Consider the following 25,000-nt stretch of genomic DNA (forward strand, 5'->3'; position numbering starts at 1 on the left):
GCGTTGCTGCCAAGTCTGGCATCAACGCTCCCTCCATAGGAAAATAATGGTTTGATGGCCATGTCAAGTGTTTTGATGCTGATCTTTTGCATGCAGTCTAAGACAAGATCCCTGTTGCCTAGCTGCAGCATCGGTTCCGGAAACTCCGCCGAAACTTCCTGAGACCTGACAGAGAAAAAAAAGCTTAAGTATTTTAATTTATTTTTTGATGTAATTCAAATGTCTTGGCGAAATGTCCCTTGCAGTGTAGTGTTCAGCACAGTAGAATATATGGTTCATCGAGATTTATGCCCGGGACTCATGTCCCCTACAGGGGACAGAAATGAATTGCGGGGTCTTAGGAGGCCATAACCGAGAGCTTCATCACTGCCACTGGAGGCCCTTAAAGACAAACAGGCCTGCGCAACGATTTCATCATTCATCAGGGCGGCTGAAAGAGAAAGAGAGGAAGCTCGTTTGTCACTTCATCTTGAGATGAAATGTTTTTTTTTTCTTCTTCTTCCCCCTCTTGAAGCATTCAGTTGCGCAGGTATAATATGCAAATTTCACCGGACTTCGATTGGTTGGGCAGACAGTGGCTTATTGTAAATGGTGGCTTATTATTAATCAGTCTTCATTCATTACATCTTAATTCGCATACTTTTTTATGATGCACGCACACGTACACACACACACACGTACGCACGCACACACACACACGCGCGCACACACATTCATGCATAGTTGTGTTTGTAGTTGTTGTAATAGTTAATTATTCAGCTTGTGGTCTGTAACCCTTATCCTGTTGAGCTGCAGGGTTCAGCTGGTTTTCATTGCTATTCAGCGTTTAACGAATAAAAGAAAGCAGCTGATTACAGGTAACTCCCCTCACCTGGTTGTCTTGGGTCTGATTTTGGTCGCCCCGATTTTCAGTTTAAAAGGGAGACCAACAGAGGGGGGTGTGGGCCTCCGGGACCCAGGGCTACGCACCCTCTCGGCAGAATGGCAGTGTTTTTTGATGCCTCCTGCAAGGTGCGCAGTTCCGTCCCCAAAAGGCCAAGTAGGTTTTTGTTGAACTATCAAATAAAAACGACGAATCGGTGGATCTTCCGCCGAAGCCGGGCTGTTGCTAGGATACGATGCCCCTGCGCGCGGCCGCGTGTCAGCCCAGAGCGAAGACAACAGGCTCGTTTCTATTTCTGTTTCGCTAAACCAGGTGAACTCTAAGAGGGGCGTTTTTTTTTTTTTTTGTTTTTTTTTTTCGGGAGACGTCCCCCTCACGGCCTGCTTTGTGGTATTTTTGAGGCGCTGCGCGCCTCTCCCCTGGGCCCGGCCTCGCTGTCTTCTCAGCGACTTTGAGAACTGTCTCGCTCACCTAGAACAGAGCCCAAACTTCAGCCCAACTCGGGCTGCCCTGAGGATGCCATTATGGGCGAACGTGAAAAATAAATCCTATTCTGTCCATCTTTAATGTAACCAGTAGTTGCTGTTTGAATTCAGATTCACATCAGTATTCAGTTAGCAGCTCTGACAGACCAAATGAATCGATATTTCTTTGATTAAAAAACACCCTGAAGGTGTGAAATACTAAAGCTTTAGTGTGTTTTTATTATGGGAAATGTTATAGGAGCCCTGCTACTGGATTGACTCTATCCCCCATTGGTCCACAATTGCAATTCCAGCTCTTTGAGCATTCCTATGAGGGTGCAGGATAATTTCGTCTCCATATCGTCAATATGTGAAAGTCAGCAAAGCCAAAGAATATGTTGGTTATGCAGAACTGAGGGCCCATGCACATTAATGGTGTTCCTCAGAGCAGGAGTGCTGATCTAGGATCAGCATTTTGAAGCCACGCCCCATGTGTGGATTTGGTGTTGACTAGTAGGCCTCGACAGTGTGCTACTTACAGTAAGACTTTCTGGGGACCAGAAACAACATGACCCTGTGCTTGACCTATGTAAGAAGTTCCACGCACTGCTCTTGCTGCAGTTCAAATTTGAGCAATGACTGCATCTATACGTCCCGTGTGTCCGCAGTGAGTTTCTCTGTGTTTCATTGATGCATTGTCAGGATGTGATGAAGAGAAAATAACTTTCATTACTTATTGGTGACTACACGTTAGCGGTTAATACAAGAGGCAAAATGAATGTGTTGCGCAAGCAGGTCCCAACAGCATAAATCTATTGGATACCGTCAGTGACAACAGCACCTGGGTGTGGTGGATTCCCAAATATTTATTTTGGCATTGGATAGATGTTAAATTGTGCTTAAGCAACAAAAGCAGCAGTGTTGCAGGCCCGGTACGATGGAAACGCGTCACCAGAAACATCGATATCCAGGCCTCTCCTTAGACGTTAAATGAGCAGTGGTTTTTTTTTTTTTTTTTTTTTGTAGCAGAAACGGCTCTGGATCGATGAGTATCACCGCCCTCTGTAGACACGATAAATAAAACATGGAGGAGATCTCGTTTCTGTGGCCGGAGAAACTGCGGCTAATTAAGAGCTCGTTACTGGAATAAATGTTTAATTACGGTCTGAAAGTCGCCCGGATCGCTTTTATTACGAAGCTTTTAACGGTGGCTGTTTTAGCCCTCATCTGTTCAGATCCTAAATGGTCATTAGTGCAACCTTGCCTTCAGCGCGAGAGCTCTCCCAGTCCAGTGCACGGATACCTTGTTTGTTTGTTTGTTTTTTTTGACCGGTGCATTTTCGAGCACTCTCGCTTTTTCACGATGTTTTAACATACCAGCATAGCCGCGAGCGCTATCAGAAGGGCGGAATGGTTCTGAAATTCTCTGAGAATTCGCTGAAATCACTGTTGGCTTGTGGACAGTGATGCTTCGCTTCGGAGGTGAACCTGCTCCCTTCCTTCACATCGCAGATGCCCAGTTGGTAAGGGGTGCGGGGGCGGGGGGTGCGAGATGAAGGAGTCAAGGAGACAATTTTGTCGTGATCAGATGTCCCACACTAAGCTGTGATGTCCCACACTCATCTGTAATGACTCATTTGTGATATTTAATCAGTTCGGGGGCCTACTTGAGCTTGTCCTCCGCCAGTCTTAACGTCTATAGTTACTGAGTCTATAACTGAAAATTAAACATTTCCCAATTTTCCTTCACGTCGAATTTCGAGACTTTCTCGGAACTTGTCAGTCAACAAAATGAATATGCCAAACTGTGTTAGTGAGAAAGAAAGAAAAAAGTAACGAACACATAACATTTTTTTTTTTTTTTTTTAACGCGGAAGGGCGAATGTGATTGGATCCACAACTACGACTTTTTGGCTTGCCGTCGTCGGCGGGTGTTTTCGGATGCGCTTTGAGTCGCGCGTTCCTCCCCCCTCTCTCCCCACGGCGGCCACGGCGCCCCCCGCCTGATAATGAGGGACGATGTCAGCGGGAAGCCATTGACATTTAGCGCTTACACCGCCATTCCGGCTCTAATGTGGAAATGTCAGGCGGCGGTTTCCGCAAACTGGCCTGTCGTTGCTCTGCCTCGGGGGCGAAACACGACTGCTGCTGATTTGGCCTAGCGTGAGACGCGTCCGTTTCAGTCCATGTTGTCAATAAAGTTTCTGGTTTAAGATAACAGAGGTGCACAGGGACCAGTTTTACAGCGCACTGTACGGTGGATCCTGGCCTAAACACCCGCGAAAGAGCAAGTCTAGGGCGACGGTGGCTAGGAAGACCTCCCTGGGTGGGACAAGAAGGAAGAGGGACTTAAACTCAAGAGGGGGGGGAAGGGGCAGCCCTTCCTCTGGTCCGCTCAGGGTGTGGATTCAACTAACCAACACCGTCAGTTAGACGGTCAGTCAGCGTCCATCTTAAGGAGGTAACTAGGCCCCAGTCCTGAGGCGGTGGCTGGCTGACAGAGGTGAAATATCCAGGTTCAGAAAGTAAAAATCCTCCCCAGTATTGTGTTCCACTTACCTGGATTTGCTCTGGAGTCTGGGTTTGCTAATTAGCTCGACTGTTCAGCCAGGAGGTAGAACTGATTAGTGAAATCAACTGACGTAGGTCATGGGTGGCAGACACACATGGCAGGACTTTTACTTTTTCTTGGGGGGGGAGGGGGTAGAATGACGAGGCGTCTGGTGAGGAGACAGGGAAGGCGAAGGTTGACCAGCTCCGGGGCGCGATTGATGGATGAGGTCATGGAGAAATAAGCCGGGCGTGTAGTGACCCCAGCGATGGACGTCTGACATCAGAGTCATCACTGTCTCAATTAGGATCTCCTCCCACGTCAGCTTGCTAGTGTCTGCCTGTCAGGGTAGACTCTGACTGAATCAGGACAGAGTTGCAGAGCCTCTTTTGACTGTCATTCAGTCAAAAAGAAAATGAATCAATTTTTTTTTTTTTTTAGCAATCTTGGTCATTTGCTGTGATTGTGTCTGGCTTTGAAGGCAGTCACCCTGTAGCTGATGACTGGATCAGTGTGCGTCATCTGCTCGTGTTCTCAGTAATAGCTTTGTTGTTGTTGTTGTTGTTGTTATTATTTTTCTTTTCTTTTTTGTGGGTTGGGGGGAATATGGCTTTTTTGTCATCTGCTGGTTAATATTTAATCCAGAAGCCTTGTTGACAGAAGTTCTCTTTTGAGATGGGTGCACGTTGGCCTAGTTGTAGTGTCTTTAGTTATTTATTTATTTGCTGTTCTTTTTAGGCCACACGCTTCTTTTCAAATGTCAGAAGACATCAGCCACTCTAGGAGCGACTCCTTTTATTTTCATTTTTTGGGGCAGAGTGGTTAACATCAGCTCCCTTAAGCGGAACGGGGAGCTGCTCAGAGAGAATCTAATAGAAAGAACTCCGGGTGAGAGGAAGCAGAAGGTAATGAAGTCGGAATGGCCTTACTGAGTTAGTATCTCTTATCTTCATTTTCTCTGCTCGTTTTGGGTGAACTTAGAGGCCCCTCCCGCAGGTGCGGCAAATTGATTTGCTCTACAGAAGCAAGTGGATGAGCTCGTGTTTAATAAACCCTGGCAATATTTGGGCATTTTGAGTTCTGGAGAAAAATTCAATACCCCTGAAAGCCCACACACACACATACACACAAACACACACACTCTTATGGACACACACTCACACACACACACACACACACACACTCTTATGGACACACACACACACACACTCTTATGGACACACACTCACACACACACACACACACACACACTCTTATGGATACACACACACACACACACACACACTCTTATGGATACACACACACACACACACACACACCATCTGCATTATTAATAGCAGATCAGGTTATTGTGGCGCATGGCTGCATTGATAGATGGACAGGGGTGTTGTTCATTCAGCTGCAAAGCTCCCTTGATTTAACAGTACGGTCTGAAAGCTGGTCCGGGGGTGTAGAGTTTCCTTAAAGAGACAGCAGCGGTGCGTTCTCCATGCTTTTGGCCGCGCGACAGCGGACCGTAAACACGGTCCTTATTAATTGAGGGCTCACTCGGGGGAAGGACTATCACTTTCATGAATATTTCACGGTCGGGATGTTTTATTCATGCGTTAGCCAGAACATATTCATGACCCGAGAATGTTTTCCTTTCAAAGCGTGCGCTCAGCGTCTTTCAGATGCCGTTTAATCATGGATCGCCAGGGAAAGGACGGACGCCGTTCGTGTTTTGTCCAGGGATGGTAGAGAGATCATTTTTGAAGATTAAAAAAGAGAAAAGAAATTCTCCTTAAACCAGGGAGGGGACTCCAGAGAAGAGAAATCACTCACTCACAGTGTTGAGGCACACACTCACACACACTCACACACACACACACTCACACACCCACTCACACACTCACACACACACACACTCACACACTCACACACTCACACACACACACACTCACACACTCACCCACTCACACACTCACACACACACACACTCACACACTCACACACACACACACACACACACACACACACACACACACACACACACACACACACACACACACACACACACAGACACACACACATTCATCGCTCAGATCTGTGGTTAAATCTGAAGGCGGCTCCTGTCTGCGGTCCCCCGTTACCTCTGTCCTGCCAGAGTGAGCGGGCAGTGCGTCCTCAGGGGCTTAGTCTGTTACCGTGGCGATGTCACCATGCCAACTGGCTCCGGGTCTTGACTCGCCGTCCGAGCTTTGCCAAATCAGACTATGAGGATTTAACTTCACGACTGTCTGGATACATCCCTCTGTTACAGCAGAACAGCTCTGGTGTCTCTCGCTTGGCTCGCCACACTACGTGATGCTCATTTATGACAGAGCCCGCTCTCCTAAAAGATCGCTCTGCTGTTTGTCTCAGCGCTCACTGGCTCTTTTTAAAAAAAGTAATAATCAATTAATGTGCAATTAATTACTATGAGGCTGAGTTGCAGAGCTCCTATTTATTACATTCAGTCCGTTTAGACAGTTTGGTATTTACTGAACCAATTCAGGTCAAGCGTCTTGTACAAGGGCGCAATGCCACTGCTGCATCTGGGATTTGGACCTGCAGAACCTCTTGAGTGTCAGAGGAAGAGCTGAGCTGTTTCATTAGGCTTTGCTGAGTTCCGAAGAGCTGCGGGCTCGCATGCGGCTGTGGCACAGCTGCTGGTCCCGCTGGGCTGCTGCACCGGCCAGCCACTTCCTCTATCCTCTCCCAATCCACTTTAGCAGGAGCAGTTAGCTCAGCGAATTTTGGGTTTTTTTGGCTTTGTTTTGTCCTATATGGCTCCTCTCACACTATTTCACAAATAAATGCTGGAAATGGCCATCATGCTATTTATTCATTATTATTATTATTATTATTATTATATAAGATTATCGATGATATATGAGCTACTGTAGGCCCTGTGTGATTGTGAGATGTAGGCATCATTCTCCATCTGATGGGCCCGTCAGACACCTGAGATTGAGTGTGGGGACGTGATAGATACGGTTGCATCTGCTCCGTGAATAATTCAGGAAGCCCTGACACGGGAGGCTGGCGCCCATATCCATATTCAAAGCCAGCTGCGGTAGCACATGAATCCCCCCCACCACGTTCTGCACAGGATGGCATAGTGTTGAGGGGAAACTGACACAAAATGGCTGAGGCAGAACCAAAATGGCCGCCGCTTGGGTACGTGGATCACGTTCGGGTTGTCCAAACTGAAGGCAGGCGGATGAACGAAGGGAACGGATGTGTTGCAGTGATGGGTGGGATTACGGAAGGGAATCTCGGGGGGTGTTTCCCAGATATGGAATATCAGGGAATGGGACTGAGAGGAGGTAGAAACTGCTGGTGCACTGAAGTGGAAAAACGTACAGTAAGCTTCTCTTCTTTTACTGTCATCTTTCTCTCCCTTTCTGTTACGCTGTTCTTCACTTTCTCCACCTTCCTTTGCGAGACGTTTTCCTTGATACTTTTGTTTGACACATACATGAAATGGTTTTTTTTTCTTCTTCTCTCAGTTTCAGGATCATTTCGGTGTTTGTAGAACTCGTTAAATGTCTGCGAGCGGCTCATTCTACGATCCGTTCCAGTGTGTGGACCGGTCTGGCAGTCTGGTATCAAACGGAGGCTCACCCAGCGCTGACTGTGATTGGCAGCCCTGCAGGCGGTGCATAACTGGGCTAAGCGTTGCCCAGCAAGGGGGCCTTTTCTCACTGCTCACCAGCGACCCCTGCTGGTTAACGCTCACGGTCTTCTGACTCATGTGTGAGTAATCTCACCTTGTGGACAACAGTGTGTAGGGAAGCTATGGCTTGACGTGGCTTGTTTTTTGGAGAGCGGACATGCAGTGAGTTCATAGTGAGCTGAGGAATGGGGCCGACCATTCCAGTATGGAAGAAAAAAGTTTAATTAACATGAAAAAAAAAAACAATCGTGCATTTTAGTCACGGGTCAAAGTTAAGGAAAAATGTTGATGCTGATCCTGATTTTTTGTGTGTCCAGTTAAGTCTACGGCAGTGATCATATGGCGAGGGAAAAATAACTGTAGTGAGTTAGCAAAACAACAAAACGACTGTGCAGAGCGGTACATACTCAATTATCCATACCTGTAAAGGCTTGAATGCTATTATGGTGAACAGATTTGGTGTTTCAGGGCTAGCAGACAGATCCATTCGATATCATAATGAAGAGATGTGTTCAGTTTCCCTTCACAAACATTCTCAAAATGAACAAAGCCTTTTATGTTTTAAGTATACAAGCAAACGGGCCCGAGTCTGGGAAAGGCCGATAACACCCAAGTGTCAATCACTCTGGTTGCCGACGGTAATCTGAGTAAGCCAATCCAAATCCACACAGCATGGACTGTCTGCAGTTGTTCGGGCGTAACGGTTTCTGTTTTTTTTATTTTAAAATTTTTTAAAACGTGGCTGCCCCGTGGTGCTCACACAACTGGCCATGGTGACGTTGGAAATTAAGGCAGATGTTTCTTCCAGAACATTCTGCAGTGTTTTTTTGTTTTTGTATTTATTTGTTTGTTTGTTTGTTTGTTTTTGAAGCCCTTGTTTGCTGTAGTGTCTCCGGCGGTAATGAGTCACGGGACAGATTTTTGTGGCGCCGCTAGCAGGCCACGCCCCCTTTTGTTCCCCATTGTCTGGCCCCGTAGCGCGGCGGGTGGCGGTTGGCGGGTGGCGGGAGGAAGCCGTTAACTTTTGGCACAAAGCGGAGCCTCAGACGCGCTCCCTGGTGAAAGGCGGCGGCGGCGCCCGACGAGCCGTCTGGCGGGGGCTCCTTGCCAACGGCTTGTAACCGGTTCCGTGTTGCTACGGTAACAAATCAAATCCCCTGAGACGTTGCTGTTTTTTTTTTTTTTCTGTTTGTTTTTCTCCTCTTGTCTGATGGCCTCTTTCCTGTAACAGACCTCATTCTGATACTCACATCCGCTCTTTAGATTCCTGCTGGTATTCAGCCTTCATTTGAATGTCTTATGCCTGGCACATTATTAAAAACAGTATTAGGCCTTTGTTTTGAGTGGCTAATCCCTGACAAAATTTTGTAAAGGCTCCAGTGTGCTGCTGACATGCAGACCTTCCTCACACCCACCCCTCCCCCTCCCCCTCCCCCCCTCTCGAGATCATATCGCGTGTGTCACGTGTTTGGTGTGTGTGAATCAGCAAACTCAACCCCTCCCCCCATCTCTCATCACCCAAACACCAGTCATGCAGGCCACGTTGAGTCCCCTCTGGAGACGTACCCTGCGCGCTGAAGTGCGCTAGAAACTCTCCGCAGGCCGTCGTCCCGTTGGCTGTAATCAATCAGTCCCCGCCGGCTGGCCGTGTTCGACAAATCGCTCGGGCCGGACTGCAGTGGAAGCCAAGCCTGATTGAGTGTCCCGGAGTCAGCAGGTTAAGCCTCCTGCGCTGACGGCCACGGGCTACGCGGAGCAGAGCCACGTTAAATTACCACCCCCTGCTCCCCCCTCCCCAGGGGCAAACTGCCCGCTGCTTCGGGCAGAAAAAAAGCGAGAGTCCTCTTTAAAACAGGAGGCCTGTGACTCAGTCAGTCTGCGATGCGCACATGGCCCACGCGGAAATGCTCATCAGCTTTGGTAAGCAGACCATCGCACGATCGTCTGGCTCTCCGTTCGCCCAGGATTAATGCCGTCGTTCTGCCTGTGTTAGTACAGGCTCTGTGGGGGTTTCCTCTGTTATGATATTGAATGTACTCTGCGATGAGATGAGGATGAGGGTGAGGCTCATCTTCCTGCAGTTGGGCTTCAGCTTCGCTTTGTTTGTGATGTTGTGGAATAACAGGGAGTGAGTCACGTTAGCGGTGTTAGCGACTCGAGCTCTGTGACATCACACAAAGTTATGTTTGTGGGAGGCTGATCGTTGCTGAGCCGTCTGCCTATGAGCCGAAGCTGAGACCGTTTAGCATGCGACAGATATGTTCAGAGATGGTCCTGTGTGTGTGTGTGTGTGCTTGTGTGAGTGTGTGTGTGTGTGTTTATGTGTGTGTGTGTGTGTGTGTGTGTGTGTGTGCTCGTGTGAGTGTGTGTATGTGAACATGTGAGTGTTTGTGTGTGCATATGTGTGTGTGTGTGTGTGCGTGTGTGTGTGTGCATATGTGTGTGTGTGTGCACGCGTATATAAGCATGTGTGTACATAAGCGGGTACACGTAAGTGTGAATAGAAACACCTGTTTTGGGGGAGGACAGGATGTTGTCATCGGGAAAGCCTCCATGTTTTAACGCCATCGCCTCCTTCACTGATGACCTTTTTTTTTCTTTTTACATTTCCCACGTCTTTCTTCCCTCCATTTTTTTTTGTGTGTGTGTGTGTGTGGATGATGCAAAGCGGGTGAATACAGCGCGATCGACTGAAAAATCCGACACGGAAACCCGGGTGCACTGGGCCGTCTCCGTGGCAACCGTCGCGTCCGTCTGGAGGGGGCCGCGTCTGCCCCTGCCCCCCCTCCCTCTCCGCCTCTCACTGGGCGGGTTGTGTGTCGTCAGGAGGTTTTGGGCTGCGCCGTCTGGGCCGGAAAGCCGATATCCGTGCGCACGTGCCCCGGCGTTGGCGTTGGCGGTGGTGGAGTCTGTGTCTGGGTCCCGCCCCTGCTATCTGCTCCTGTGAAATTTTAATGAGCTCCTCTCCTTTCACCAGGCAGAACCCAGACACAGGCCAGGGGTCTCTGGTCCTACGGGGGGGGGGGGTAGGGGGTCCGCAGGGGGGTTTAGAAACTACGACCAGGCGTACCTGGGACATTCATTAAAGCCGTACTCCATGGCAACCACCTCTCTCACCTGTAGAGGAAGAGGAGAGGCTGTTAGTGAGAGGGGGACCTGTACCAGGTGTAGACTGGTGTAGGGTGATAGGTTAAGAGCAGAACAAAGCAGGGTGTAAGTGAAGACAAGGTTTTAGGTGAAGGGAACAGCAGGGTCTTCTGGTAAGATTGTGGCAGGGGGTTTTAGGTTAACACTAGTAAAGCATGTCAGGTAACCCTGGTGGATAATCCAGCTACAAGCCTGAAATGGAATCCATCTAGCATCCAACCACCTTCTGCTCCACCTGGATTCCATCTGGAATTTGGTGAGGGTCTTTTGTCTGCACCAAGCTAATCCACCAGCGGGACATTGTCTTGCCAGCATGGTTGCTATCTCAACCATCTTGTTGCCAGCTTGACCATGTCCAAACCAGCTTCAAACCAGCTGGCCCACCTTTCATAACCAGCAGGACCATCACCAGGCTGGAACCAAGCAGGAATTTCCACTAGACTGGTGTGGGGTTTTAGATGCGTAGTGGCAAACCATATTCCCTGAGACAGTGTTTAGAGTACACCGGTATGAGGTATTATCTGAATGCAGGAAAGGGCTGTGATCTGGCTCTCTGTGAGACGCAAACAGACCAGCGGTGAGTCATGCAGCGTTTGACCCTCCTGACCTTGTCATCGATATCATCCGTCTCCGATACTCCGGTCCTGACATACTGTGTTTACCTGCCGACCGTAACTCCAGAAACGGCTTTATTACTTGCGGTCAGCTCAGCCATAATGCTGCCAGCAGTCTCTTTTAACATTTGACGTACTAATTCAATCTCCCTCTCTTTCTCTTTTCTTCCCTCTCTCCTCCATCCCACCTTCTCTCTTCCTCTTTTTCTCTGTCTCCCCCAATCCCCAAACCCCCTTCTCTCTCCTCTCTCTCTCTCACTGTCTTCTTCTCTACCCCTTTCTCTCTCACACTTTATCTCCATCTTTCTCTCTCCATCTCTCTCTCCCCCTCTCCCCTCTCTCTCTCCCTCTCCCCTCTCCTCCTCTCTCTCTCCCCCCCTCCCCCCTCTCTCTCTCTATCTCTCTCACTCCGTAGTGTCTCCTGAAGCTCTTGGGTTCCTGACTGCCATTGGACTCTTCATTGTCCTGATGATTCTCCTGTTTTTATACCTCAACAACAAGCTGTCACTGGAGAATGCCGGAGACCTGACGTGTCTAGATGAGTACAGGAAGAGCAAGGATCTGCAAGGTAAACCTGCGGGCACTGCACATTCACGTCCGTGTGTGTGTGTACACGACTGTACGGGTATATGTGTGTGTGTGCGTGTGTGTGTCCGTGTGTGTGTGTGTGTGTTAGTGCACTGACATATAAGTGTGCGTATGCATGTGTGTGATCACATATGCTTGTGTGTGTGTGTTCGTCTGTATACGTCCAGGTGTGTGTGCATGTGAGAGAAAAAGAGTGAGAGAGAGAGAGTGTGAGAATGAGTGAGTGAGAGAGGCAAAGAGAATGAGAGACAGAGATACAGAGAGAGAGAGCAGGAAGAGTCCAGCATGGTAAATCTCAGGGTGAAGAGGCTCCATGTCACAGATGTGCAGACGTTTTGCTGTTTCCTTGAAAGCGCTGTTACTGCTCTCCTCTCTCACCTGCCTTGATTCTGGCCCTGCGTCCGAAGGTTAGCCACCAGCCCAGAGGGGGGAGCTCACGCACACAAGAGGATTAAGATAGCCAGAGCCTGCCAATGCCAGGCTACAGTTGAGTTTCTTATCTGCATTCTCCACTAACAATCAATTGCACCACAGTTTAGCAGACAGCCAGAGAGCCATTCCCGTTCGTTAAAGTCGGGCATCTGCATGGCCTCCTCCACCCTCCATCATTACATTACATTACAGGCATTTAGCAGACGCTCTTATCCAGAGCGACTTACACAACTTTTTTACATAGCATTTTACATTGTATCCTTTTATACAGCTGGATATATACTGAAGCAATTCCGGTTAAGTACCTTGGCTCAAGGGTACAACGGCAGTGTCCTTACCCGGGAATCGAACCTGTGACCTTTCGGTTACGAGCCCAGTTCCTTACCCACTGTGCTACACTCCGTGCACGTCCTTCTGAAAGAAAAGAAGTGGGGAAAAAAAGTGAATGAATCTTCATAATAATTTGTGGTAATAATTAGAATAAATGACAGCAATGCATATTAATTGAAATTTATCTAAGATGGGTGTAAAGTGTGGGTGCTGGTCCAGGATTTCCGGGGGGGGGAGGGGGATCCACGTGGTACAGGCTCTGGAATATTCCTCTGGGCATTGCCCTGTTAACTGAAGCTTTGTGTTTTCGGCTCAGAGCTCCAGCAGCTCTGGTGTGTTTATTCTGTGCTGTCGGACAGCGTTGTCGACCTTTTGTGAGGGGAGGGCGGAGTCAGTGGTTCCTTCCTGTCACGGTTCTGTCAAAAACAGTGGTGCCGTCGGGACTTACGTCCACTCCTGGGAGAGGTCAGAGGTCAGAGGTCAGAGGTCAGGCATGTGGAGCTGATGGGCTGATCGTTAGGCAGAATCAGGATCTCCAAAGCTGGGGAGAGGCCTGTGGAGGAGAGAGGGGAGAGAGCGGGAGTCTCATGTGCAGAGACATACGTATGAATATGCATACGCATATAAACACACACACACACACTCACACATACATGATCACTATCTTGTATCACTATCTTGCACTTGTATCGTTATCTTGATGTGGTAGCTCATCGTCATACCTCCTAGTTTGACCCCTGTTTCTCACACATTGGCGCCCCCTGCTGGTCTCACATTTTTCTTTTTTTTTTTAAGCTGTTTGATTTTGTTACTGAGTCAGTGTCTTTGTGCGGTATTCCTCTGTTTGGCTAATTAATGTTGCGCCACAGTTAAATTTGTGGACAAGAACATTCTTCCCAAAGGGCACCGCATCATAAAAATTGAATTATGGGCGACATCCAAACCCCAGCGAGGAATGTTTATGGCTGAAAATAAATGCTAACAGAGCAAAATAAAAATGGACTAAAATTAAGCACATTTTCCCTTTAAATGCAAGGCAGCGATAATGCATGAAAAACACCTCTGTAAAAACTGAAAGGCTTATCTTCTTCATCCTCATGAAGAGCTGAGCAGTTATTCTCTTGTAACTGTGATGGAGGGGAAAATATGAAAATGTAATTATTGTATAATTATATTATGCTTCTGGGTGGGCATAAATTTACTGCAAGCTTACGTGCTTTTTTTTGACAAACCAAGGCTGTTGTTCTTACCCAAGGCTATGCAATTGTGTTCCTGGACATGTACCGTCCTGTATTTCACTTCAACCCTAACAAAGCACACTTCATTGAAGAGTGTTGAGCTGCTAATTAGTAGTATCAGGTGTGCCAAATTAGGGTTGAAATGAAAACCTACAGGACAGTAGATCTGCAGGAACAGGGCTGGGCAGCACTGCTCTTTCCTTTCTCATTAACGGTACCCCCCTCCCCCCCTCCCCAGACGCCACTGTTTGTGTGCCAACAACAGCTGACTCCTAGAACCTTTAGCCACGCCCACAGAGGACCTGCCCCTCAATCAGATCCAGACCGAAATTAAATAAAACCTTGGTGAAAGACAGGGGTGGAGCTCCAGGACGGCCCAGGAGGGTGTGGGGTTGTTTTTTTTGGGGGGGGGGGGTTCAGGAGGGGGGGGTGTAAGGAGACGGGGGTAGTCCAGCATGGCGTTCTTCAGGGGCTTCCAGCCCAGCCTCCCGTCGGTCTCCTCGCTGCTGGACTCGGTGACCAGCGCGGTGGACGACCTGGCGTTCGCGGTGGGCGACGTCACCTTCGCGGTGAGCGACCAGCTGGCGGGCCAGGTGAGCAGCCTCAGGCAGAGGGCGCAGGCGGAGGAGGAGGAGAAGCTGCGGAGCGCCCAGTGGGCGGAGGCGGCGGAGCGGGAGGCGCGAGAGGCGCAGAAGGAGGCGGTCCTCCTGCGGGAGATGAGGCTGAGGAGGCGGGGCTCCCAGGACCCCGGGTCCGCGGACACCACGGACTACAGCGCGGGCTCCGCCCCCTCCACCGAGACCTTCTCCACCTGCAGCGACCTCTCCCAGACCCGGGACGGTGACCTGGAGGGGCCGGCCGGGAGGGACGGCGACCCGGCACGGAAAAGCGAGGCGGCGGCGGCGGCGGCGGCGGGGGGGCGCCCGGGGGGGGTAGGCCGAAACGCGGGGGCGGAGAACGGGAGAGCCAGCGCCAGGGAGAGAAAGAAACCCCCAAGGACCCCCGACGCCGAGGGCGTGGCCCCCGCTCCCTCTCAGGCTGACCTGAGAGCGGGGAAGAAGAAGGGGGGGCGGAGTTCGGCCAATGAGCAGGAAGGAGGGAGGAGGGCGTCTTCCAGAGCCGACGGCAGGACCCCAGGTGACCTGACGAGGAAAGAGTCGAACAGAAGGAAATCTGGGAAAGGTGAGACAGCTTCCTGGGGCCCCACCTCTTTTCCGAGGCCTCGCCTCCTCCCTGGAGCCACGCCTCTTTCCTGGGGCCCCGCCTCTTTCCTGGGGCCCCGCCTCTTTTCAGAGCCCCTGCCTCTTTTCTGGGGCCACACCCATTTTCTGGGGCCCCACCTCTTTTCCAGCTGCTCCAGCATTTCTCCTCTCTCTCTTCTGCTGCTCTCCTCCAAGCCAAGATGTCCCCCCCACCTCCGTCGCCTCCCCCGGGCATGGAACTCACATCTGGAGCTCCGGCCTGCCTGTTGCATCTCTCCTCTTCTCCTTCTCCCTGAAACACTCTCTCCATGTTTGAAGTGCACCTCTGAGAGAGAGACACAGAGACCAACGACTTCAGCCAGACGCAGATACAGACCGTGACCCGCAGCATCGGAAGCCATTTTACTCCTCCCCCCCCAGACACCGGGTCCTGGAGACACAAACAAACCCAAAGGAAATAAAATTTTACGGCCTTTGAGAATTGAAAAAACAATTCACTTTCTGAAGTTTAAAAAAATATATATTATTTCAGTTGCAGCATTTTTCAAATGACTCAGAAAGTTTTTTTTGTGCGCAGTGAAGGATATTTTAAACACAACGGTAATTTCTCCGCTTCTTTCGTAATTAAGTCTCGGGGACTTTAATGGGTTTCAGGAGAGATGCTGTCAAGTTTCTTTTTTAAAAAGTCAGCGAAGTCGGGGGAGACGTGCGAACGCCAGGGACAGCGCCGTGGCAACGAACGCCGAGGGGAAGAGAAGAAGAGCTCTTCTTCTTCTTCTTCTTCTTCTTCTCTTGCATTCTGGGAATGAATTGCTGAGCTCTGCCCACGCAGGGGATTAAGACGTCGGGTTAAATTTCAGGACGACGGCCAGGCGGCTCTGTGTGCGGAGACGGGATTAGAGGAGGCGGAGAGCGTTAGCGATCATCGCGCGCCGCGTCCGCGAAGGCCGGCGGATTTCTGGCCGCTCAGATCGCTCAAAACCTGCGGCGGTTACGATTACACTCGCCGTCTTACCGTCTTAAATTATGCGCAGTTTGCCAGCTTCGTACGCGTCAGATTTACCACGCGTTTGCCATATTTTTTGTTGTTTGGACATTTATATCCCTGTTCCTTTTCTGTCTGTGTGAGATCCTCAGATGTTATGTAAACTAGCACCTCGTATATTTGCGGATATTTGAAATTGGTTCTTCCGCAAAAACATTCGTTTTTGGGACTTCTCTGCTGTGACACAGTGAATACCTGTTTCTCTGATATGTACCTGACCATTAGGCAGAAAAGAAGTGTTGGATTCTCCCGGGTCCTGCACCTCTTGAAAATGAATCTTATGTAATGGTCTGGCCCTTCATTGTGTGAAATCCGAATCCGCTCATCTTACTTTCATTTTATTATTTATGAGTGATGATGTGTCAGATGAGAATGACGCAGGGAGCCTTCATCCATCTCTCTGTGTCATTCTCTCTCTCCCTGTCTTTCTCTGTCCCCTCTCTTCATCTATTGTTCTTGCTCTCTCTCTCAGTCTCTCCCCCCCTCTCTCTCACACGCTCAATTCAAGTTGCTTTATTGGCGTGAAATACAAATGTAGTTATTGACAACGCAAACATATAGATAATATGTATATAGCAATAACTCTCTCTTTCTCCCTGTTACAGCGAGGGTAGACTCACTCTAATTAATCACACTCCCAAGCTCGACCAACACAGTGATCTAGTGAAATGTAGAGAGAAGGTGTTTTGTGAGTCATTTTTTTCCCTCTTTGCCTCGTTAATGCAACGCATTCTGAAACCCTGCCATCCCTCCAGGCATTCTGCAGACAGACAGACAGACAGACAGAGCCTCCAGCCCATTAAAAGCCTTTGAAGAGCAGGTTTTTTTTTTTGGAATGTTTTTGTTCTTGTTTTTTTTTTCAAATTTCAAAAGTCAGTGTTCTAGAACCCCGTCGCTTTCAATTACCAGCAGTGATTGTTACATCAGCGTTAGAATTCTCAGCTAACAACGTTCCGATCTCATTTTTGTGAGGGTGAGTTTGTCTGTCTGTCCGTCCGTCCATCAGGGCCAGACATCTTCACCCCTCCCTGACTGAGGTCTGCCCCCCAGTAACGCTCAAGATACACCGAACAGCCACGTTTATTCACTCTGTCTGACAGACACAACAAGCCTTCTCTGCTGTTTTGTTTTTTGGGTGAGAGACAGAGATAAAGTAGAGCAGAGCTGAGACTGAAGGGGAGGAGTTTATTTCACAGCGTTGAGTGATATGTCTCTGTGTTCAGCTCTCTCTGAGTCAAGCGAAGTTCAACACTGTTCTGCCCACGCCTCTCCACTATAATCAGGGGTTTGGTTCCATACAGAAGCTCTGCTGCCCCCTGGTGATGCAAAATCATAACTGCCATACACAGGGCGTTGCACATTTTTATATCCAGCTTTCGGTTTTACGATCTCTCTTTCTTTTGTCTTACTTGTTTCTTTTTTCAGTCTTCCTGTGTCCCGTGTGTAACCAGGTCATGTTCAATTCATGCTACATTTACAGTTCTCGTATGTTTGACTGACTGGTGGCTCAATGTAAATGTACAGGCACAGTTTTTTAGGGGGTGCTGGAATTGCAGGTGAAGTATAGGCACAGTAGGTGATGTATACAGCATATAGCAGTGGGAGGAGCAGGTGAACATCAGGTGAACAATATGAGCCGCAGGTGAACAGTAGGTGAACAGTATGAGCAGCAGGTGAACAATAGGTGAACAGTATGAGCAGCAGGTGAACAATAGGTGAACAGTATGAGCAGCAGGTGAACAATAGGTGAACAATATGAGCAACAGGTGAACAGTATGAGCAGCAGGTGAACAGTATGAGCTGCAGGTGAACAATAGGTGAACAGTATGAGGTGCAGGTGAACAATATGAGCAGCAGGTGAACAGTGTGAGCCGCAGTTGAACGGTATGAGCTGCAGGTGAACCATAGGTGAACAGTATGAGCAGCAGGTGAATAATATGAGCTGCAGGTGAACAATAGGTGAACAATATGAGCAGCAGGTGAACAGTATGAGCAGCAGGTGAACAATAGGTGAACAGTATGAGCTGCAGGTGAACAATACGAGCAGCAGGTGAACAGTATGAGCAGCAGGTGAACAACAGGTGAACAATATGAGCAGCAAGTGAACAGTGTGAGCCGCAGTTGAACAGCAGGTGAACGGTATGAGCCGCAGGTGAACAGTATGAGCAGCAGGTGAACGGTATGAGCCGCAGGTGTGCCCCAGCACTGACCCCACCCCTTTTCTGCATCCCCCCCCCAGAGAAGAGCTACGCGGACGGGGACCCCCAGGGCTCCTCCTCTGACAGCGAGGACGAGGTGATGGGGAAGTACCAGGAGGCGGTGTCGCGGTCCCAGGGCCTCCGGGGGGGGGGGCGACCCCCGCCACCAGAGGGGCTTCGGCTGGGAGACCCGGCAGAAGTACAGCCCCCTGTCCGCCGAGTACGACGGCTACAGCAGCGAGGTCTCCACGGAGGAAGGTGAGAGTCGCCTCAAAGGCCTCGCGAAAATATTCTAAAATAAGCCGTGCTAAGGCATATCTGGCAATCTCTGTCCTTATGCACTTTCGCCAAATTCGTGCACCTTCACCTGTATTTGTTGTTATGAAATGTGTTGGGGACGTTTCTGGGTGTGGTATTCTTTTCTGTGTGGGGAGGGGTGGGTGTGGCCTGCAGAGCTAGCTTGCGTAGGTAGGCAGGGTTGAAGGAGGAGACTTCTTTGATTGTAAACACAGGCTAAGAAATCCTGCGTAGTATGCCGTTAATTCTCAGTGTTAAATCAACTCTGAGAGTGGTCATTTTACACTGACTGAGTACATTTGATCCCCCGTGGATTAACGTAAACTCATGTTAGAGTTAAATAACCTAAAGTTCCAGAAATAGTTTTCACTCTTTGCGTAATTGCGTGAGTTATACTTCAGCGTAGGTGCGTAGGTCGCCATAATAAATGAAGGAAAAAATGAAAGAAACCCACACACTGACAATAAAAAAATAAAATTCAAAGGTATACTGATACAAAAATATATTTATTCACAATGCATGCTCATGGAAAATAAATAATAATTGCACAAAGCAAACGGTGAAAGGAAGAAAGGAAAAGTGGATAGTTTTGGTTTCACGTCATCGTCACCAATTGATGTTGTCTTGGAAACCCAGACAGTCTGAAGACCCTCTCATCTTACCGTCTGGAAGCAGCACTTACCGTGGCACCGATTGGCCACTCCAGGGATGTGTGGTCAGATTCTCTGAGGGAATATTTTGTAGAACAATTGACACACGACTCCTCTGGCTGTTCAGCCACATCCGTGTGTCTCATAGTTTATGGCTTGAGCACCACCTTCACCTTAGGTCCACTTTCAATGAGCTGGTGTGATTATTTATTTATTTATTTATTTATTTATTTATTTATTCATTTATTTATTAATTACACAAATGGAGGAACGTCCTGAAAAGTGCTTTCACCAGGCTTATAGCTGATAGGTCTGAAGCCTGCCACACAAGGCCACGAAAATGTTCAGAGAGCAGTTCACTGGGGCAACAGCATCGAGATCGCTGACTGGCCTGGTGACGCACACTCTTGTGTGTCATCTTATGAATATGTCAAAATAGCTCCACTCAGTGCGGAGCACGTCTTTCACAGACGGCTGCCTCATTTGTCATATTTTAGGAGTAAATACAAGTTTGCTTATGGTCTCATAATTCCCACCTCACGTTGCAGATGGCCCGCATTGCAGTGCGATCGACGTCACGTATGTCCGGCTATAAAAACACTAAAGCCATACTGTAATATTAGCAGGATGTCAGGTGCGCATTTTAAATGATTTGCTCAGTACAGCGCATGTCGCATTTCAGCGGGAAGAAGACAGGGGATTTTAACCTTGTTGATTTCTGTTGGTGGTCTAAAAAAATATGGCCATCAGTGCCCCCTGTGGGTAGAAGAAGGCTACTACCATGTTCCAGTTGCACATGGAATACATCTGTCACCAAAGGTGAAAAGTACCGAAATGTCTAAATTAATGAAATATTAGCAGTGCTCACATACATTATATTATTATGTCATATTATGCCATATATACTGTGTAGTTGAACGGGTAGGGTAGAATAAGAGAAAAGCCAAGAGGAGAATACTTAGTATGGAATGAGCATAATTGGGCATTAAGGCAAATGACAACCTACCATCTTCGTGATTTTATTGCATCCAATAATTTTGTTTGTCCAGGGGGTTATAGTGCTCCATTATTTAGTTGTGTGATTCATTTGGCAAAGTTGCCTGTTTGATTCTCCTATTTAACCACTAGGTGGATCCCTCAGTCTTTTTAAATTCCTCCTGCATCAAACATTCTCTTCAGCAGAATTCTACAATTATGGTTCCATTATACATATGTGGGCATTCATATTATTGTAATGCTATAATCATTTTTTTAAATATTCTAAATAAGTACAAAACACACAATGCAAAATTCTATTCCTCTTATCTAATTCTTATGTCGACACAGATAAACACTGTCGTGCCTTCAGTATAAAGGGAATACGTGTCTTTGCTCGTGTTTAATATCTCTGTGTGGTTTTCATAAAAGGACGTCTGATTTTGGCTCACAAACAGAGGATAAGGGCATTACGTGCGTGGCTCCAGAACAGACACTAAGGGTACTGGGAACCATCAGAGCCGCCTAAACCACCCCCCCACCCCCCGCCCTGTCCCGCCCTGCCCCCCCCCCCCACCGTGATCCTGTGGTGTCCTCCAGCCAGTGACAGCCCTGGAGAGCTCTCACCGAGACAGCCAGCTCTGGGGCCCCACGTGGCAGCCAAAATCCAGCCCTGCGAGCCGGCAGCGTTCCCCCGACCGCAGGCCTCGTTCCCATCGCTTACCTTAACTGGCCTCGTCTCCTCGGGCCTTGTGTGTTAGACACAACCGCATTGGTGAAGAGCAGGGGCACATACCAAGCATTCCACTGGCCAATACATGACACACATTCAGCTGAAACTCCGACCCGGAGTGATGACACCGCTTTTTACGAAACACCAAGACAACGTGTCTGAGCTCCAGAGCCCTTTGCTGTAGAGCTTGTAGGGCAGCCTCTTCCTTGTTTTTGCCCAGTTTCTATTTCGATCCCCCCTTCTTCTTTTTCTAAAAGACGGATGACTTTAGCGCCATTATCTTCGGATTCTGTTTGCGTGTTTCTCTTTCTCTTCTCTTTTTTTCTCTCTCTCTCTCTCTCCCGTTCCCTTCAAGTCCTCGCTTTGAAGCGGGTGAAAAGTTGCCTCATTTCAGCTCTTCACTCACGCAGAGGTTGATTCTCTTTGTTGTCAGTGGGATCTGAGGCTCGTCTAGAACCCCCCTGCCCCCCCCCCCCCGCCCGCCCCAGTCCCACCGCCCCCCCCTCCCCCACCACCACCGCAAACCCCCTCTTCCTCGGTCTCCAAACTCATTTGTTCTTCTGTTTGGCTTTGGGAGTATGCACCTTAAGACGAATTTAGTTTAGCTGAAACTAGATCTCACACCGTACGCTGCCATTTTGAAAAGCAGTGTGCGTGTATATGTGTGTGTGCGCGTGTGTGTGTGTGTGTGTGTGTGTGTGTGCACGCGTGTGTGTGTTGGAAAGCAATACACATAGGTCACATAGATTGAGTAAGTGTGCAGTGATTATATAATCTCTTTTTTAGGCTGATGTTATTGTTTGACATTGTGAGCATCAGTAAACTTACCTGCTTCCAGATCTCCTAAATAAAACAGGGTACAGGATCCATAAAATGTAACCGAGTACTCGCAGTGAGATGAAATTAAACCTGAACCAATGTGAATTGCGTCATTCTTGAAAATTATACCAAATCAGATATATCGCACAGCTGAAATAAGCATACAACAATATTCTTTCTTCCTCTTCTTTTTTCTGGGAAAATGGCAGTGTGACAGACTTTAGCTTTAAGTGACAGAAAGCACTCAAATGACCATTTAATGACCCAAGGAGTAGAGGGACTGTCCTTTTTTTTTTTCCTCCCCCATGAAGGTTAAATCAGGGCTTTGTCCGTGGAAGTCAGGGTGTGAAAAATTCATACCTGGGAGAGGGTTTGCTCCCCCCCCCCATTTTTTGGGACGGGGGGAATTTAGGTGATGGGGATGGAGGGGCTGCCGTTGGCCCAATTAGGGAGTCGGTGCTGAACACAGAGGATTTGCGCTCAGAGAGTGAAGCGCTTGCCCTCGGCATGAATAATAAAACCCTGCAGTTTTTTTTTTCTCTCTCTCTCTGCTCTCCATTTCAAATTCAGCTCGCGACACCAAAAAAAGAAACCAAAAAAAAAAAAGGTTCTTTCATGTCGCTCAGTCTTATTTTGAGGGGAGGTATGACCGAGACTATTATATATGCTGGAAGGCGTATGAAGCCTTGTGTGATTGTCAGGGCTGAATTTTGCTCACATCCTGTTCCAGTTTTGCACTGTAGCCTACTGGCCGTATTATCAATCCACAGGGACCAGTGGAAAATGCACAGCGCGTCCCTTCTGTGGTGACTTTACCGTGTATGGTGAACTTGGCACTGGGCAGCTTCATACGGCAAAGTTGCAATGCAATACGCTAGAGCAGGGCTGCCCAACCCTATTCCTGGAGATCTACCATCCTGTAGGTTTACACTCCGACCCTAACGAAGCACACTTCGTTCAACAGCTAGAAGTCTTGCTGAGCTGCTAATCTGTAGAATCTGGTGGGCCAAATTAGGGTTGAAATGAAAACCTACAGCATGGTTGATCTCCAGGAACAGGGTTGGGCAGCCCTGCACTATGCTTATAAAGCATCTTAATTTTTCCAGCATTAAGACCCAAAGGATAGAACCCACCTGGAAATTCAACCTACGACACAGGAGTTATAAATCCGGTTTGCTAGCCGTTATGCTACATTGCTACCCGAGGCGGAAACGTTACTTACTCAGGCAGGAAAATGCTACTGCGGGTTGCCGACGGAGCACAGGACTCCTCCTGTGAGACAATCTGGTGCTCTCAGGATTGGACTCCCCCTCCCCGCCGTCTCCAGTGTTTTCATTGGCCTACTCAGGATTCCACTGACTCAAATATCAAAGCCTTTTACCTACCCACTCGCACCCCCCTTAGTGGAAAGTGCATCCATTTTCCATTTCCATTTGAAAACCTTGTTGTTCGATAACCGCTTGACAAGTAAAAGCTTTTTTTTTTTCGGTTTTGGAAAGACATAAAGCCAGTAGCACAGAGAGAGGATAGTGGCCCACTCACTCACTGACAGTTCATTGGGTCCACACTGGCAAGAATCGCCCTGGGGATTTGTTGTGTGGCTGATGATGTCATAAAAGAGGGACGGCGGTATGATCTTATTAAAACTGGCTGTCTCTCGCGCTTTGGAAAAAGACTTCTTTTTTGCGGTTCAGCTGAGGCACTCCCAGGGACCGGGATAATGAATACCACTGGACATATAATGGAGGCCAGATGACTGTGGAGATGAGGTCACTTGGACTCAGATCTCCTCCCCGGCCAGCGCGAGATTCCTGTGGGTTCTTGCGAGCGCTCCGGAGGAGGGTAGCGAACCGTGAAATGTGCGCCGCAGCCGCTAATGGGGGCTAGCGTCGGAGACCATCTCACGCACCCGCGTGCCGCCGCCCGGGGAGGGGGATGCTCTGTCGAACTCTCTCCGAGTTTTGCCACGGGGACCGTTGCTCGCGAATATCCGCTAAGCCCTCCGAAACGTCTGCGTAAAAAAACACGAAATCTTAAATCTGAGACCGGCAGCTCTGTTTTAGCGAGCCTCCGGGGCAAGCAGAATCTTTCAGAAAAAAATGTGAAACAAAAAAAGATGAAGAAGTCTTCTTTTTTCAACACGGCGCTGGCTGCTGACTTATTTAGGACACGCGGCATATTGGAATTTAAGCAGCCTTTTTCAAACGGGAACTTTTTGAGACACTCACCAAGACTTCTTCCGTAGGCTGCGTGCATTCTCTCAGAATACGTTACAGTATAAATGAAATATAGAATGCGTCGCCACATTAGAGGGAACATGCTTTTCCATTTTGTTTGCCCACCCTCCCCCCCAAAAATCAGCATGTGTGTCTCATAAGCTTGTGGTCTTGGTACATTACATACCTGAATGCAAGCAGCCCGATGTAATTTAATGTAATTTATTTGTGCATTGGCATTGATTCAGTCATGAACGCGACCCACATTATAATGTGCAAGTATTCCTTTTTTCTCCACACAGCACATTTTGGCTTAACTGCCATGGTTAACCAAATTTGCAAAAACAAAGGGCTGCTTGTGCTTGTTCGTCCTAGGCGAGGACAAATGGGTGAATCTGGGCCATACCGGGAAAATGCAGTAAGAGCTGTCTATGTGCCACAGGTGTGGTCGTACTGGGCTAGGTCAAAAACCTGCACTCACGTCAGCCCATTTTGGATAAGATCAGAGACCCCTGGCCTGGAGCCACTGCAGAAAGTACTGTGGAATCCTGCTGTAATTCAATTACCTGATGCCGTTGAAAGTTGGTCTTCGTTAAGGATCACCCTTTGTGTGCGCAGGTATCAGTCTAGGATCAGCTTTCACTTTTAGCGCATAATACATGTTAGTTGGCCTGTGGTCACATGACACCTGATCCTAGATCAGTACCCCTGCCCTGAGACACTGCAGGTATGTGGGCTATGATCTGCTTATATTGACTGTGTTCATATCGCCGATATCATCTTTGCAATCCCCCCTCGCCCCCGTCCCCGCCCCCGCCCCCCCCCCGTCAGTGAACTGCATCCAGAGGATGAGGCGGACCCCCCCGCTGGACGAGCTGCAGCCGCCCCCCTACCAGGACGAGGACGGGTCCCCGCGCA

General features: G+C 48.7%; 1 protein-coding gene across 1 annotated transcript in view; it reads left to right on the forward strand.

Annotated features, from left to right (window-relative positions):
- Positions 1-25,000, forward strand: part of LOC118210280 (synaptotagmin-14-like) — a 72,407-nt gene that overhangs the window by 30,312 nt on the left and 17,095 nt on the right. The window contains 4 exon segments of the mRNA XM_035386330.1: positions 11,775-11,927; positions 18,434-18,536; positions 18,538-18,650; positions 24,914-25,000. The exon segment at positions 24,914-25,000 is cut by the window's right edge and continues 185 nt beyond it. Of these exon segments, the coding sequence (XP_035242221.1) occupies positions 11,775-11,927; positions 18,434-18,536; positions 18,538-18,650; positions 24,914-25,000 (456 nt within the window).

This window comes from Anguilla anguilla, chromosome 1 (assembly GCF_013347855.1).
Source record: "Anguilla anguilla isolate fAngAng1 chromosome 1, fAngAng1.pri, whole genome shotgun sequence".
NCBI lineage: Eukaryota > Metazoa > Chordata > Actinopteri > Anguilliformes > Anguillidae > Anguilla > Anguilla anguilla.